The 16,674-nt window shown below is 37.8% G+C and overlaps 1 protein-coding gene across 1 annotated transcript; it reads left to right on the forward strand.

Moving 5' to 3' along the window:
• The first annotated feature begins 11,931 nt into the window (after positions 1-11,931).
• On the forward strand, positions 11,932-15,327 carry LOC149190424 (G-type lectin S-receptor-like serine/threonine-protein kinase SD2-5). Its single transcript, XM_089413399.1, has one exon. It carries the CDS (start codon positions 12,376-12,378, stop codon positions 15,031-15,033), a length of 2,658 nt encoding a protein of 885 aa, XP_089269525.1. The 5' UTR covers positions 11,932-12,375; the 3' UTR covers positions 15,034-15,327.
• The last annotated feature ends 1,347 nt before the right edge of the window (positions 15,328-16,674 follow it).

The following is a 16,674-nucleotide window of genomic DNA, read 5'->3' on the forward strand; positions in this document are numbered from 1 at the left end:
CTTGTTTGCAATTGTTGATGTTCTTGGTTAATTGCATATGGATAATGAATGAGTATGGGCTTCATTAAGTATAAAGGATAAATGCATTTTACTTGGTTGCGAAAAACAAACTAAGTAAGGACAAGTGAATTAGGCGTAGTCCACGAAGGTGAGTATTGGTGAAAAGAAAGCGTTCGGTGGTGCCGCACCTCGCTATAAGCGGTTGGAAGAGCACCGCAGGTGTAGGGGCGTGACAAGTGGTATCAAAGCAAGGTTTGTTCGTGAAGGTTTGAAGTTGATGGCAGGTGATATTGAGGCTTGAACAGGTTCAGGTGTTGAAGCACTGGAGCTGATACACACCTTGATAGTTGATCGGTTTGGAGCTGGTGAAGCAAGTGTGGGCACACTTGGAAGTTTGACAGGTGCTTGCAGGTGAAGGAAACCGTTTCACACGAAGTGGAACAAGGGTTGGTTCAGGTTGTAGGTGACTTGGTGAACATGGAGAAGGCTGAAAAGGCAGTAATGGTGGATGAAGGTGAATCCAGCCATAATGCAGTTGAAGCTCTCCGGTACGAGGTATTGGAACACATGAGTCGATGGAGTTCTAACTGGGTTGCGATGAGAGCTGAGAACATGAAGATTCGAGAGAGCTGTTCGGAACTAAGAAGGGAACTTGAAGAACTTAGGAGCCAATGCGGAAGTACGACAGATGTTGAACTCAATGAACTTGATGAGGAGATCCAACGAAGTGGTCTTGGTCTTCAAGAGCTCTTTGATGAAAGAGCCCGGTTGAGGAAGGAAAGTGCCAAGGTGGAAGCCGAAATCAAGCAAATTGAGGAAGAGATAAAGAAGAAACTTCTTGGTAAGAAGGTTGTGGTAATTGAGCAAGAGGAGCTCGACTACATTGACAAGTTGGGAACTCACTACCGAGAACATCCAGAGGACATTCGGAAGTTTTGTTCCATGAACTTGGTTAATGGACACTTGGTTGGTGCACTTGAGCAGAACACGGTAGAAGGAAAGCTTGAAGCAAATCAAGCCAGGCCAGGACCGAGTTCCCTAGAAGGACCAAGCAAGGAAGTAAGGTACCTTAAGAGAAATGTCAAGAAGGAACATGAGTCAATTGACACTTCCGAGGCCGAATTATTGAAGAAGGTTGCTGATATAAGGCGCAAGACAAAGCCAGCAAAGGAAGATGGATCCTTGAAGCTAAGTTTTGTGCAGGTGACCGTGAAGGGCAAGAGATTTGCAGCTTTGATAGATACGGGGGCTACTCATAGCTTCATAAGCATAAAGGCAGCAAAGTATTTTGGAAAGAAAGAAAAAATGGAGAGGGAATGGAGTGCTTTCAAAGCAGCCAACTCTACCATTAGAGTTGTTGATGGTGTGTTGAAGGACACTCAGGTAAAAGTAGGATCATGGTTCGGAAAGTTGGACTTGAGAGTTGTGGACATGGATGATCATTCTATGGTGTTGGGGATGGACTTTATGAAGCTTGCACAAGCCATACCAATGGTGAGTCGGGACATACTCTTGATCACAGCTGGAGGAAAGACCATGATGGTACCGATGAATAGAAGGAGTTGCTTGGGGTATAGACCAAGGATGGCTTCTATGACTTTGTATCCCAAAGATCCGAATGTGAAGCATGAGGATGTGGAGCAAAGAGGACTTGGGAGTGTGACTCAAACAATGAAGGAAAGGAAGCTTGTTGACTTCGTTGCAAGAGCTGGAAAGAGGAATGAAGAAAGTGAGGAGAGGACCTCACGAACATGGAGACACTTGGTGGAAGCATCTTCTACTGATGATCTTCACAATGGAGCTACAAGTGAAGGGAGCCCGAGTGCTACTTCAAAGGCAGTGGTTGATGAGGATTATGAGGGTAGAGATCCTGCTGGGATAGTGGACTTTTGCAGGTATGCTATGGGCATATATGACTTTCAGTTGACAAAGAACAAGCTAGGTGAGCTTGGATGTACATGTGAAGAGATTGAAGCTGTGCATAGGTACTTGAGGACACAACATCAATCTGACACATGGGTGGATGAGAGTCAGGGAGGAAACTTCCTGGCCCTCCTTTCTCTATAGATAACCTTGGGGGAAGGTTGGTGTGGAGGCCTTGGCAGGAAGGAACCACATCAACCCTACAAGGGGCCTTAGAGGAGGCTTCTTTATGACAAGATGAAGACTTGGATGCAGATGACCAAAGGTTGAGATGGGGTCTACATGGATTAGACATCATGGACAACTAGAGTCATGAACATCAGGTTGGCTATATGGAGCATGTTGCAGATGAGATGAGGACTACTTCATGGACCTGAGCATGGTTTACTTATATGGATGGATTCTTGATGAGTCAAGGATGTGGCAGATGTTTGAGGAACAACAGATGATGGCATAAGGATGTTCACTCTCATGGATTGAGCGTGACAGTTGGACTGATCACCCAACTAGTTCAGACATGGGGTCGCGAAGTGTACAGAGATGTGTTGACATTTTGTTGGAGTATCATGATAGAGGTTCACATGGTGACACATGATGAGGTTGACACGAGTTGTTGCAGTGGAGATTGTGGCAAAGGGGTCAATGATCATGGATCGAGATGATATCTGATGGAGTACATACCGTAGAGGTGTATACCTTGGTATGGTTGTCTTGGTGGCAGTTAGTCACTAAGGTGGAGCATGATGGAGATGAGATTCTACATATGTTGCAGGGATGTTTGCCTTATGTGGAGGAGTTGACATCATGGTTGATGATGATCTTGGTGGAGAGCTACCGAGATGGTATGTTGTCGAGGACGACAACGATTTCAGGTGGAGGAGGATGTAAGGTCTTCGCAACTCGGGCAGACGAGCGTCGGGTGCGACGGGCGCACGGGCACGGCGGGCGCACATTGGTGCGACGAGCGGGCGGACATGCGACGGGCGGGCGCTCCTTATGCGACGAAGTGCAACGATCCTCCGAACATATGCGACGATAAAGTGCGACGATACATAAGGGCGCGCGACACTTAGTGAGAAAATGTATGGAAGCAAAGGTTTATACCTTGGCTTGGAGAAGCCTTGCACGATGGCAAGGCCGACATATGTTATGGAGATGTGTGGGCATATTGACATGTTTTGGGGGTCGGCCTTAAGGTTGTACACACCCCATGTTATAACCTTACCTTGTGTATATATGGAAGGACGCAAGGATCATTTGGAACAACGAACTCAGCTCGCACTTTCTCCTATGCATTGGACAAGGGGTAAAGGAGTGCGCAGAAAAGAGGAGTGCGCATATCTCATGCGCTCCACTTGTGAAGTGTACAGTTTACCAGAAGTGAGTCGTAGGTTGGACAAGGGTGTTCAAGGTGCGGTCTAGTTGCAGATTTGTGCAGAGCTTAAGGCGGAGTTCTAGGTGTCTCGGGTGAGCACCCTCATACCGTATAAAGTTGGCACAAGTGTTGTAAAGGTTGTTCTATGCCTTGATTGTAAAATTTTTCTAAGTATAGACTTGGAGTTTTGCCAAGTATACTTGATGATGTATCATTGAAGAAACTATTATAATATATTGTTGGGCAGACTGTTCGGGAGTTGCCCCTCCCTTTATACTTGTTTGCAATTGTTGATGTTCTTGGTTAATTGCATATGGATAATGAATGAGTATGGGCTTCATTAAGTATAAAGGATAAATGCATTTTACTTGGTTGCGAAAAACAAACTAAGTAAGGACAAGTGAATTAGGCGTAGTCCACAAAGGTGAGTATTGGTGAAAAGAAAGCGTTCGATGGTGCCGCACGTCGCTATAAGCGGTTGGAAGAGCACCACAGGTGTAGGGGCGTGACACCTCTCCTCCTAGTCGTTGTCTTCCTATCTTCCGCTCCTCTTGTTTAGTTGTTTGTAGATTTCCCCTGGTTTACTATTTCTTGTGGCCTTTGGTGGCATTTTTTATGTTAATAAAGATAATAGTCTAATAATGAATCTATGATAATATTAACCCTTAAATTAACTTTTTAATATATATATATATATATATATATATATATATATATATATATATATTCCCTTAAATTATTTTAATATTTATATATTAACTTTTGTTCATATTAATTTAGAAATTAATTTATTTTAAATATGTTTATAAGTGTTTAAAACAGTCCCTTTTCAATATAAATATAACTAATTATTCATATTTATAACTTTTATAGTTAACGACTCTAATATTCAGATTTAATAACTTGGATCACTTACCATTAATTTGAATTATTTTATTTTATATATATTTATAATATCATTATCATTATTATAATACCCTTAAATTACTCTATATTTATTTAACTTTTATAAATTAATTATTATTCTAAAATTAAACTAGTTTATAATTGATTTATTTTAATACTTAGCTATAAATAAGGGTATGAAACAACCCTTTGACTTATATTTTTTTATATATTTAATTACTTTTACAACTAATATTCTATTTTTTAGATATAAAAACTTTATGAACTAACTATTAAATTGAGTTAATATATTTTATCATTAATACATATTTATAAGGGGTCCATTTTCTAACTAACCGGGGTAACTTGGATCACTTACCATTAATTGGAATTATTTTATTTTATATATTTATAATATCATTATTATAATACCCTTAAATTACTCTATATTTATTTAACTTTTATAAATTAATTATTATTCTAAAATTAAAGTAGTTTATAATTGATTTATTTTAATATTTATTTATAAATAAAGGTATGAAACAACCCTTTGACTTATATTTTTTATATATTTAATTACTTTTATAACTAATACTCTAATTTTTAGATAAAAAAAAACTTTATTAACTTGCTATTAAATTAAGTTAATTTATTTTAATACATATTTAAAATGGTAAAAAAAATTAAAAATTTAAAAAAAATAAAATAAAATAAAGTGGTCCATTTTATAACTAACCGGGGTAACTTATCTTATTAATAATGGTTATTTTCTTGTCCTAACTAACTGGTCAAATCTAGCCGTTGTAAGTTTAGTTGTTACCTGAATATAGTTGTTGGAGGTCTGCTCTATCTATTTAACTTGCTTTGCCTGATCTGTTCATTCAACTTGTCCTCACAATGAACCACACTGGTTGGTTCGAAACACGTCGACAAATGAAATATCATGTGATTTATGGCGAAGAATCTCTCATAAACCATATAATAATATATAAATATATATTATTATATATTTATACAAAAAACTGACTCGACAACCCCTCAAGCATCAACAATTATGAGGATTTGAATATCACACAAAATAAATCTTCATTTAACAGCGAAGCAAATCTCCTAGACCAAACTCCTTCTCGGACTATCTTCAAAAGGACGAACACAATAGATCGCGAAGCTAAGACACGAATGTCCCAAGAACCAGAAGAGATCAAGGAGATGCAAGATAAAAGAAGTTGGAAGACCGTAGAGAAAAAAAGAAAGCTACAGCATCAATCTCGCCAAGAAAGAGAAAGAGCCAAACAATTAAGAAAATTATAGGTCCGATAGACCGATTTGGTCTCAGTGGACGTTCATCATCATCATCATCATCATCATCATCATCATCATCATCATCATCATCATCATCATCATCATCATCATCATCATCATCATCATCATCATCATCATCATCATCATCATCATCATCATCATCATCATCATCATCATCATCATCATCATCATCATCATCATCATCATCATCATCATCATCATCATCATCATCATCATCATCATCATCAATTAATGTTTAAAAATATATATAATAATTATTAATATGATTATATAAGCTTATTAGTCTATATTAACTACATTAGAAAATATAATTGTATATATGTTTTATATACACCTATTAACAAATATCAACTACTTATAAATGTAATTGTACTCATTATTATCATTATCAAAACCTATTAATGCCATTAGAGTCAGATATCATGGAACCTCCATTAAAAGAAAACACTATCATGGCCGTCGTTATTACTAAAAGAAATCTACATCATCAAACCTCCATTAAAAGAAAACACTATCATGGCCGTCGTTATTATTAAAAGAAATATGTTCAAAATACTATCATCGCGCCGCAATGAACGATGAGGTCCATTGATAACTATCAAAATGAACGTTGAGGTTTATTGAAAAACTAATGTTCATTGAAAAACGTAGAGATGTGAATCATTATGGCAAACTCGGCGCCGCAATGAACGATGAGGTCCATTGATAACTATCAAAATGAACGTGGAGGTTTATTGAAAAACTAATGTTCATTGAAAAACGTAGAGATGTGAATCATTAGGGCAAACTCGTTTTATGTAGTCGTAATTATTATTTTTAATTATAATTATTGGAGAATATATATATTAAAAATATTTTATTATATTTAAATATATTATGAATTTAATTTTTTATTATTATTTAAATAAAAAAAGTTATAATATATATTATAATATATGAATTTTAAGTAAATAATTATTTTTTATAATTATTTGATTAATCATGGAAAATCAAATGAGTAATATAGTCATAATATTTTTGTAGATTAATATTAATAACAATAATATATAAAGTCTAAAGTATAATTGAACTTATTGATATGTAAATATTGAAGGAGGATGGATAGCTTCTTATGAAGTGTTAAAACAAAAATAAAGATTTTGACAATTATGTTGGGGAAGAATCTATCAATTGAGATGAAAATTCAACTTTATTTTCTTTGTTAGCCAAGAATCTAAGATTTGCTACCTTCTTGGGAAGGGTAGTCAACTTGCACTACAACTTTGCCACCTGTAGTTATAGAACATCCATACAAAGCAATATATCTTATTATGCTTCTCTTAGTTTCACCAAAACTTTACCCATTATGGTATTAATCTACTAGTAGACGTAAATTTTATGCATATATTGTGTTTGTCTCAAACAAGTGTTACCCAAGCCTTGAATCCACTGCCCCATATGTTCCTCCACTTCTATGTTTGAGAGGAAATGTCTTTCCACCCTCGCTTCATTTTCAGCAATATCAATTTCCTCTCTTATGGCTCTCAAGGTATGATTATTCTGGCATGTAGTAAAGGGCTTAGCTCTTGACTGAGGGAGGACCTCATGTCTAGGTCTCCCATGATATTCATGTGAATTACTTGGGCACATCATGGTATACAATAGTGTGGGGGTTAGGTGGAAGGAGGTGTTGCGTGTAGAGAGAAGAATGCATAGGGGAGTTGAATGCAATAAATATCCCCAGGGAAGAAAGAGGAGAAGGAAGGCTAAGGTTAGCCAATCCCAAGCATGCTTAGGTGAACCTAGAGCCAAGATAATGAAGGTTGAGCTCAAGGGGTCGAAATAGGGAATCCAAAGAGTGGATGTATTGCAATAAGCAATGATAGGAGCTAGATCAAACAAAAATGCATAAAATAGTCAGAGGTCTTATAAAAAAAAAGGAAACTTAGCTAGAATATCAATAAAACATGATATTGTGCTAAGTGTGCATAACTTTTGAAGTTTTCCCTTTAGTGATTTTCAACCACCACCATCATCATAGAGAGAAGCCTCTAAACTTTAATGATGGATGGATGTAGGAGCTAACAATGTTGAATGCCCCTTCAATTTGAGGTAATGGGTCATAACTTTCTACATGATATCACCCACTTGAAGATTTGTATAATCTCCTAAGTGGCATAAGCACATCTTAATAGGAGATGGTGGTGTGCTGAGAAAGCTCATCATTTCATAAATAAACTGAGACTATAAAACATATGTTCTAACACATATTTTTATATAGTGATAATAATAATAACAAAAAAAAATATATATTCTTAAACATTAAATCATAACTTAAATATATTTTAACTTAATATCTTTTAAATAAAAGATATAATTATATAATTTATTTTTTTAATCGTCTCTAAAATAATAACATCCCAACTACACATGAATTAGTTAAAATCAATTAAAATTACAAATTATATAAATTTAAAAAAAAATCCAAAAGTAAATATACTTAATTCATATTTTAAATCAAAATAATTTAATATTCAATGATTCACATATTTAAAATTAAAATTAAAAAATCCTCTAAACTTACTAACCATAATCTAAAAGGTATAAGAAATTTGTATTCTTTTACTCAAACCTAAATCACTTCTTCCCCTTACCCAAACCTAAATCACTTCTTCCCCTAACCCATTTATCGTGATTTTAAAATATTTTTTAAATTTTAAATTATTTATATTTCTTTTAAATTTAAATTTAAAATAGTAATAATAATATATTTATATTAAATAATATAAAATTATATTTTCTATTTTTTATTAAAAAATTAATAATCTAAAATTAAATTTTTTTAATAAAAGTAAAATCTTATAAAATTAAAAATCTACAATTAAAAATTACTTTAAATAATATATATATTTTTAATAATATTAATAAATTATTTTACGTTTATAAATAATAATTAGAAATAATTATCTTTATTATAGTTTTTAAAATTATATAAATATAATCATTTCTAAATATTATATTTTAAAGCATAGAATGGTTGCTCCAACTCAATTATTCACATTCAATATTTTTATTAAACTAATTTATAGTAAAAACCAACTTAGATTCATCTTAATCCCTGATCTATCAAGATTCTAGAGGGATCAAGTGACATCATCTTAGATTCATCTTAATCCCTGATCTATCAAGATTCTATAGGGATCAAGTGACACCAGCTTAGATTCATCTTAATCCCTGAATTATAAAATTCTAGAGGGATCAAGTCACTTGAAGTGCTAACCTCTTTTTTTAGTGGAAAGGTTTGCACCTCAAGAGATTTGATCCTTCTGGTTATTAGGACGATATAAACTAGTTATATAATAATACTATATCATATCTATATTTGTATCTATGTGTCTCTTTCTTATTCCCTCTCTCTATTTCACCCCCAAACATACGCACTCTTTCTCCATATCTATCCATCTCTCTCTCCCTCCCTCCCTCTTCTTCTCCCTCTCTATCTTCCCCTTCTAGTTATATAATAATACTATATCATATCTATATTTGTATCTATGTGTCTCTTTCTTATTCCCTCTCTCTATTTCACCCCCAAACATACGCACTCTTTCTCCATATCTATCCATCTCTCTCTCCCTCCCTCCCTCTTCTTCTCTCTCTCTATCTTCCCCTTCTCTCTCTCTCTCTCTCTCTCTCTCTCTCTCTCTCTCTCTTCTTGTTCTCTCCCTCTCATTCTCTCTCTCCCCTCCATCTATCTCCTTGTCTCTCTTACCCTTCACTCCCTATCTCTCTTCCCTCCTCTCCTCTCTCTCCATATCTCCATTGTCACGCCCTCTCTCTCTCTCACCTCTATCTCTCTATGTCTTTGTTCTTTCCTTCCCCTCTCTCTTTCACTCTCCAACTTTTTCACTATCTCCCACCCTCTCCCTCTCTTAAATTTAATCTCATTGTATTGTATTTATTAAAATATTTAAATTAAGAAATCTCAATTGCTTGTAAAATATTAAACTTATATTTTGGATCAATCATGTCAAAGAAATTACAATAATGAAAACTTTAAAAAGATCATGCAGTATCTTTCCTCTATTATTGTGTCACTTTGCTTGTCGTCATGCCTTGGATCCCATTGTATTGTGCTTATGAAAATATCTTATTTAAGAAAACTCTATTGGTTGTAAAATATTAAACTTATATTTTGGATCAATCATGTCAAAGAAATTACAATAATGAAAACCTTAAAAAAAATCATGCACTATCTTTCCTCTATTATTGTTAGTAACTTTTCTTGTTGTCATGGCTTGGATTCTTACTTAAGATGGATCTAAGTTGGTTCTTAATAATATTATTTACATTATATAAATTTCACATTAATATATATAAAAGTATTCTCATTTATTAAAACCTTGATTTAATTTCTATGGGAATATTTTTAGTAGTAGTAACTATAGAGGGTTTAGATATTATCTCAAAAGTAATTATAACCTAAACGTTATAAAATAAAATAAAATAAAAATATTTTATAAAATATTTTGATTGTGAAAAAAATATAGTTTTTGGGCATGTGGTGTTGATAAGCCATGGGATAGGCCCATGTTATTGTAACAAAGTCTATTTACAAGTTAATAATATCCATGGTTAAGAATCTTGTCATATTGTTATAAAATATTTTGATTGTGAAATAAGTTATGATTTTTTGGCATGTGGTATCGATAAGCCATGGTATTGGCCCATGTTGTTCTAACAAAGCCTATTCATAAGTTCATAATATCCATGGAAAAGTGGGGGTGAATATCCATGGCTAAGATCTTGTCATATTGTTATAAAATATTTTGAATGTGAAATAAGTCATGTTTTTTTTAGACATGTGGTATTGATAAACCATGCATTGGCCCATGGTATTGTAACAAAGTCTATTTACAAGTTAATAATATTCATAGTAAGGTGGAGGTGAATATTCATGGTTAAGAATCTTGTCATATTGTTATAAAATATTTTATTTGTGAAATACATTATCTTTTTTGGGCATATGGTATTGATAAGCCATGGCATTGTAACAAATCTTATTTACAAGTTAATAATATCCACGGTAAAGTGGGGGTGAATATCCATGGTTAAGAATCTTGTCATATTGTTATGAAATATTTTGGATGTGAAATAAGTTTTGGTTTTTGGGCATGTCGTAGTGATTAGCCATGGTATTGACCCATGGTATTGTAACAATGCCTATTCACAAATTACTAACAAAATCAAAATATAACAATTGAATTTTATTTTTTTATTACTTTAACTTTTTATTATTAATTCACCCAGCATTTAAATGTTTACACTCGTATGCCATATTGAGGTTTATATTGATTTTTATTTATTACTTTTAACCTTTTATTATTAATGGAACCAACATTTAAATGTTTACACACATCCCCATATCACTTTCAACTTTTTATTATTTTTTAATTGAGCTGACATTTAAAATTGTTTACATACATTACACCTACACATCTACTGTAACTGGGTTGTAAAGTGCCTCTCTCCACAATTATAGCAATAATAATAACAAAAATATGAGTGATTGATTATGCTCTATAATTGCTTTTATTTGATTAGGGACATCAAACTTAGAAGCATTTGGTAAGAGTGAATGACTATCCCTTACAAATTACCAACCAGTATTTCTAATACTTTATAAATTATAATTTTAAAAATTATAATTATTTCTAAATATTATATTTTAAAGCACACAATGGTTACAATGAAACATTATTCACATTCAATGTTTTTATTAAACTCATCTTTAATAAAAATTGTAGTGATAATAATAATAATAATAATTATAGTTATTATAATGATAATAATATGAGTGGCTGATTATGTTTTAAAATTATTTTTATTTAGTTAATAATTTAAGATTTAAAAATATTTAACCATAATCAAAAATTATTTTTACAAATTACCACTTAATAATTCTTTGTGATTTTCCTTAAATAATAGGATTTAACAATAATGAATCAACCTATTTTCATAGCCGTTGTTTTCAAGCATAACAGCGAGTAATAGCCGTTTAACAAATAAGTCACGAGAGATTTTTCTTAAAATAAATATGACTAGCTCATATTTGGTCATGATAACCTTAACTAGGGTGGGCGTCAACTAGTGGTGTTATTTCTTTGGTTGGAATGCGCTGCACCAAACCAAATAAAGTAATAGAAGTAGAAGACTATTGCACGTTATTTTTGGCATATCCGATGGGTTGGTCATACCGTCTTTACGTTGAATGCCTTCAACCTTATCGCCAAATATTCCAATAAACTCGTTGAAAATTGCCACAAGTCGCGACACATTGGAGTTATTTCTCGGACTGATTTGCTCACGCAACTGGATTCTCATCGGAGTCAAATATACAGCCGAGATCTGGGAGTTGGCGGGTCATGACACGATTACGGTGTTTTCTGATAAAAAGGTCTGGCGATTCAGGGTTGGAATTCGATATGGACTCTCAGATATCCCACCACGAGGCCCTTCCTACCCGATAGGGCACACTAACGCCGCAAGCTTAGAACTCTTCGACCTAACCCATTAGCTCATGCCCTACCCCATCTGGCATCTTCACTCAAACCTGCCATTTACTCAGTTGGTCCAACCAGCGTAAACCCCCAGTGCTACACGCCCCTTGGACTTTCGTACCTGCTCCACTATTAAAGCAAAATCCAGAGATGTAGCGTGTACGGTGGGTTGAGGTGTTCGTCTGTGAGCTGCCTTGTAGTTTCCGCCATTGACAAGGCATTGAAGCTATAACCTCATGTTCCACTATAAACAATCCTTATATTGCCAAGCTGTGAAGTGTAAAGAAAACTGCGAATTGAATTTAATCTTTAAGGTATGGTTTCTGCAAGGCCATGGAGTTCCGCAACGCTTTGTGCACTTTGACTTTCTTGGTTTTGATCTGGGCAAGCGAAGGGAAGTTCTTTCCACTGCCTCCCAATTGGAAAGTGGTAATCAATGACTCCAGCAAACCGAGCCATGACACGGTGCAGGGGCCCTTCAGAGCGGTCACGGACGGGAACGGGAACCCCATTGTAAGCGAGGATAACAGAGCCGGGCTTGGATTCATTGATGTAAATTCTTCTGGCAAATTCGTTCTGTCTGTTGTCTTGGGATTGAATCTCACCTCGCTTCCTGCAATGGAGATTTGGACTGCAAACAGGAACCGAATGGTCGCAGAGGGCGCGACCCTCAAGCTGGGGAGTAATGGGAACATAGTACTGGAAGACTCGGACGGAACCGTGGTCTGGAATATCGGTACTGGTAAAGCTAAAGGCATTTTAATGGCGAGCAGCGGTAATTTGCAGATATATAATACCACGAATTCTTCGCTCGCGTCCGCAAGTTCGAATCTCGTGTGGCAGAGCTGGGATCATCCCACGCACACGCTCGTGCCCGGGCAGGTTCTGAAGAGTGGGCAAACGCTTGTTTCGAATTCATCTACGAAGAATACAAGCGCTGGATCTTATAAGCTGGTTATGGAACCGGGAGGGTTAGTGTTGTTCTATACTAGCTTAACCCAGGAGCCTTATTGGTCTCTGGGTCTTCCCGGGCTGGACTACCAGGGCATTCTCAGGCCGTGCGTTTATAATTCTTTGGCTCTCGGCTCCGAGGCAGTCTATACGGCCCGGTATTTGCAGGTTTCATTCAATGGGACGATCGGCAATTTATCTTCTTCTGGTTGCGCTAAAGGGAAACGATCATTGCCAATGGATCCTTTCTTCAACGAGAATGAGTACAGGTTCCTGAGACTTGACAGCGATGGCAGCCTTCGCGTTTACAGGGTCGCTCCGGCACCAGGACAGAACAATGTCAGAAACTGGAGAACGGACTGGGAACTGGACCTATCTAATCAGAATTGCATACTGCCTAGAGCCTGCGGGCCTTATGGCATATGTGTCAACGGCCAGTGCAGCTGCCCGGGCTACGGGACGCGGGATCAATTCGAGCAAATTCATTACCTGGACGTGACGCAGGGATGTCATAGCAGCGCCGGCGAGCCGTCATGCAGCCAACCCACGGCTACCCACCATTTTATGCCCCTCGACGGAGTGGATTACTTTCCCAATGACTACCTGAAGCCTGAAGCGAACGTCTCCACGGTCGAAAAATGCAAGAGCCTGTGCAATTCCAATTGCTCCTGCACCGCCGCCTTCTTCCGCAGCAGTTCGGCATCGTGTTACCTCGCGGACGGCCCGCTGTCGAGCCTGAAATCGGCACCGAACCAGACATACAAGGCCTATATCAAGGTCCTCAATAAGTTGCCTCCTAACGGGACCTCGGGGTCTAGTAATTCCCTGAGCATTGGCAGCATTGCCGGGATCATGATGGGCTCGGCAGCCGCGGTTCTGTTCCTTTGCCTGATAACGATAATCCTCGTGCGAAGGAGCCGAATAAAGGCGTCGTTGATAAATGAAGCAGAGATCGATGCTCAGGAAATGGAGGAGGAAGCCTTCTTGAAGACGCTCCCGGGGCTTCCACCAAGGTTCACGTATCACGAGCTCAAGGAAGCAACCGATAACTTCAGCAGAAAGCTCGGGGCGGGTGGATTCGGATCTGTATACGAAGGCATTCTGAATGACAAGACCGGAGTTGCAGTTAAGAAGCTGGACGGACCGAAACAGGGATACAAGGAATTCAGAGCCGAAGTAGCGACGATCGGTAGCATAAGCCACATGAATCTAGTGAGACTACGGGGTTTCTGCGCCGATTCCCGCCAGAGGCTCCTGGTTTACGAGCTCATGGACAACGGCTCTCTGGATAAATGGCTATTCTTGCATCCGGATCAGGACGGTGGCGGCAGAGACATAGGATGTTTGACGTGGGAACAGCGCTATAATGTGGCAGTAGGAACTGCCCGGGGTCTGGCCTATCTGCACGAGCAGTGCAGAGAACCCATGATGCATTTAGATATAAAGCCTCAGAACATCCTGCTCGACACAAAATTTAATCCCAAGGTCTCCGACTTTGGCATGTCGAAGCTCCTGAATGACGACATGACGCAGGTCGTGACGGCGGTGCGAGGGACGCCAGGTTACCTGGCGCCTGAGTGGCTTCGGCACTCCATCGCCACCAAGAAATGCGACGTCTACAGCTTCGGGATGGTGTTGCTGGAGTTGGTGTCCGGGCGGAAGAACTTCGACCCCTCTGCGACCGATCCCCGGCTCTGTTATTTCCCGGCGTGGGCCATGCTGAGGGCTCTGGAGGGAAAGTACATGGATTTGGTTGATAAGAGACTTGGTGATAAGAGCGTGGACACAGATCGTGTTATGAGGATGACCAAGGTTGCCTTCTGGTGTATCCAGGATAACCCGGACCAGAGGCCATGGATGAGCGTTGCCCTGAAGATGTTGGAGGGCGAATGGGAAATTCCAGATGCGCCGATGTGGTTGTTGCAGAGAGGGCCCCAGTTCTTGGAAGGGTATGGCTATGAGCCCATGGAGAATCGCGATGGAGATGACGGGGAAAAGGACGAAGCGTCCTTGGTTGGAAACAATGGGGGTACTGGCTGATATCTTAAATCTAATGTCGCCAGTTCTTCCACAAAACTCATTGGAAGGTCCTGATAAATGTAGAAGTTATCACCAGCAGAGTCATATAATTATGGAAGCAGAGATGAGTCTATTCTTGTAAATTTCAAACCCGCCTGAAAATATAAATCCTTAATCCTTCAGCGCTTTGAGAGGATGGCTACATTATTATTTTAGTTTTAAATAATTATTTTATCTTAGAAGATTATTTTGATGAATGTACTTTTGGGTTTCAAGAAAGCAAATTCACCATCCGAAGATGCGTGATTCTTTTTTTTCCCCTGGAAAAATCAGTATATTTCATTGATTATCAGTAATTACATGAGAGTCAGTTTATCATGATGTTCAGTACCATTCAGTTGCACTACCACGCAGGGTCTGCATATCTGTATACTATCAGTGAGTTTTCATCAAAAATTTACAAAAAAATATCAGTCTATGTCTGTATGTTGTCTATACAAAAAATAAAATTAAAGTAACTATGATGCTGCCCGCTGATCCAGAGTTGGATACTCTGGATCTATATAAGGCCGATGGTAAAAAGACTGCACTTGTAGATCTTTTTTCTCTTTGATTTCCCATGTGCCGCTGTCCATCAACGCCGCCTCCTTGGAAAGCTTGTCGGCACTCCTGTTATGCTCCCTGTAAATGTGAGAGATGGATATATGGTTAAATGCTGATTTAAGTTCAAGTGCATCTTGTAAGATAGTGCTGAGTGTGTGCATGTGACACAATGCATTGCCATTTATCCAACTGATGATGAGCTGTGAGTCCCCATAAATGTTGATATTTGTGCAGTGGTGTCTCAGGGCGAAATGGAGAAGGTGGCGTAGGGTGATGAGCTCTGCAAAGTTGTTTGTCCCTGCCCCAAGCCCAGCTTTGATACTGTACTGATGATGTTCATTTATGTGGATAATAAACCCTCCACCACAGCTGTTTGAGTTTGCCGCACCATCAAAGAAAGCCCAAGGTATTGTGGAGTCTATTGTAGGAGGTGGTCCAGGCATACGGTGTCGCTGAGGAGGTGGATCGGGCAGTTCAGAAAAAGCAGCTATGATGTGAGCTTCCAACAAGGGCCAATGAATGGGCTTGTTTTCGAAAATGCAGGAGTTGCGGGATTTCCATAAAGCCCAATTAATAATGATAGGCAGGTTTATCAGTTTCGTCCCACCATTTATCTTAGTCCATTCCGTCCAAGCATGTATCACATCCTGACCATTCCAATCGCCTGCAAATTGAATGTGCGCTTTTATGTTGCTCCAAACGGATCTGGTCGCTCTACACTGTAAGAATAAATGGTCAATGGTTTCAGATTCAGCGTTACACATTACGCACCAGCTGGGGCCATGAAACCCCCGTTTCATGAGCTGGTCACCCGTGGGGACTTTGCGCCGCAATATGCACCATGTGAACAGTCTAGATCTAGGAGATGCGGATAATTTCCAAATGAGCTGCCACCAACCAGCGCAGTCGGGTGGTTTTTTGCCCTCAATAAGGTGTAGGTAACCTTCCTTGGGTGTATATACACCGTGATCTGCTATGTGCCACATGAGTTCATCCGAGCCCTTTGTGATATGAATATGTGCTTCCAATAATGCCTCTCTGTAGTTGTCCCACGTCTCA

The sequence above is a fragment of the Pinus tabuliformis genome, chromosome 3_1, assembly GCF_031772625.1.
Source record: "Pinus tabuliformis cultivar Carrire ecotype Pingquan chromosome 3_1, CPIR1, whole genome shotgun sequence".
In the NCBI taxonomy this organism is placed as follows: domain Eukaryota; kingdom Viridiplantae; phylum Streptophyta; class Pinopsida; order Pinales; family Pinaceae; genus Pinus; species Pinus tabuliformis.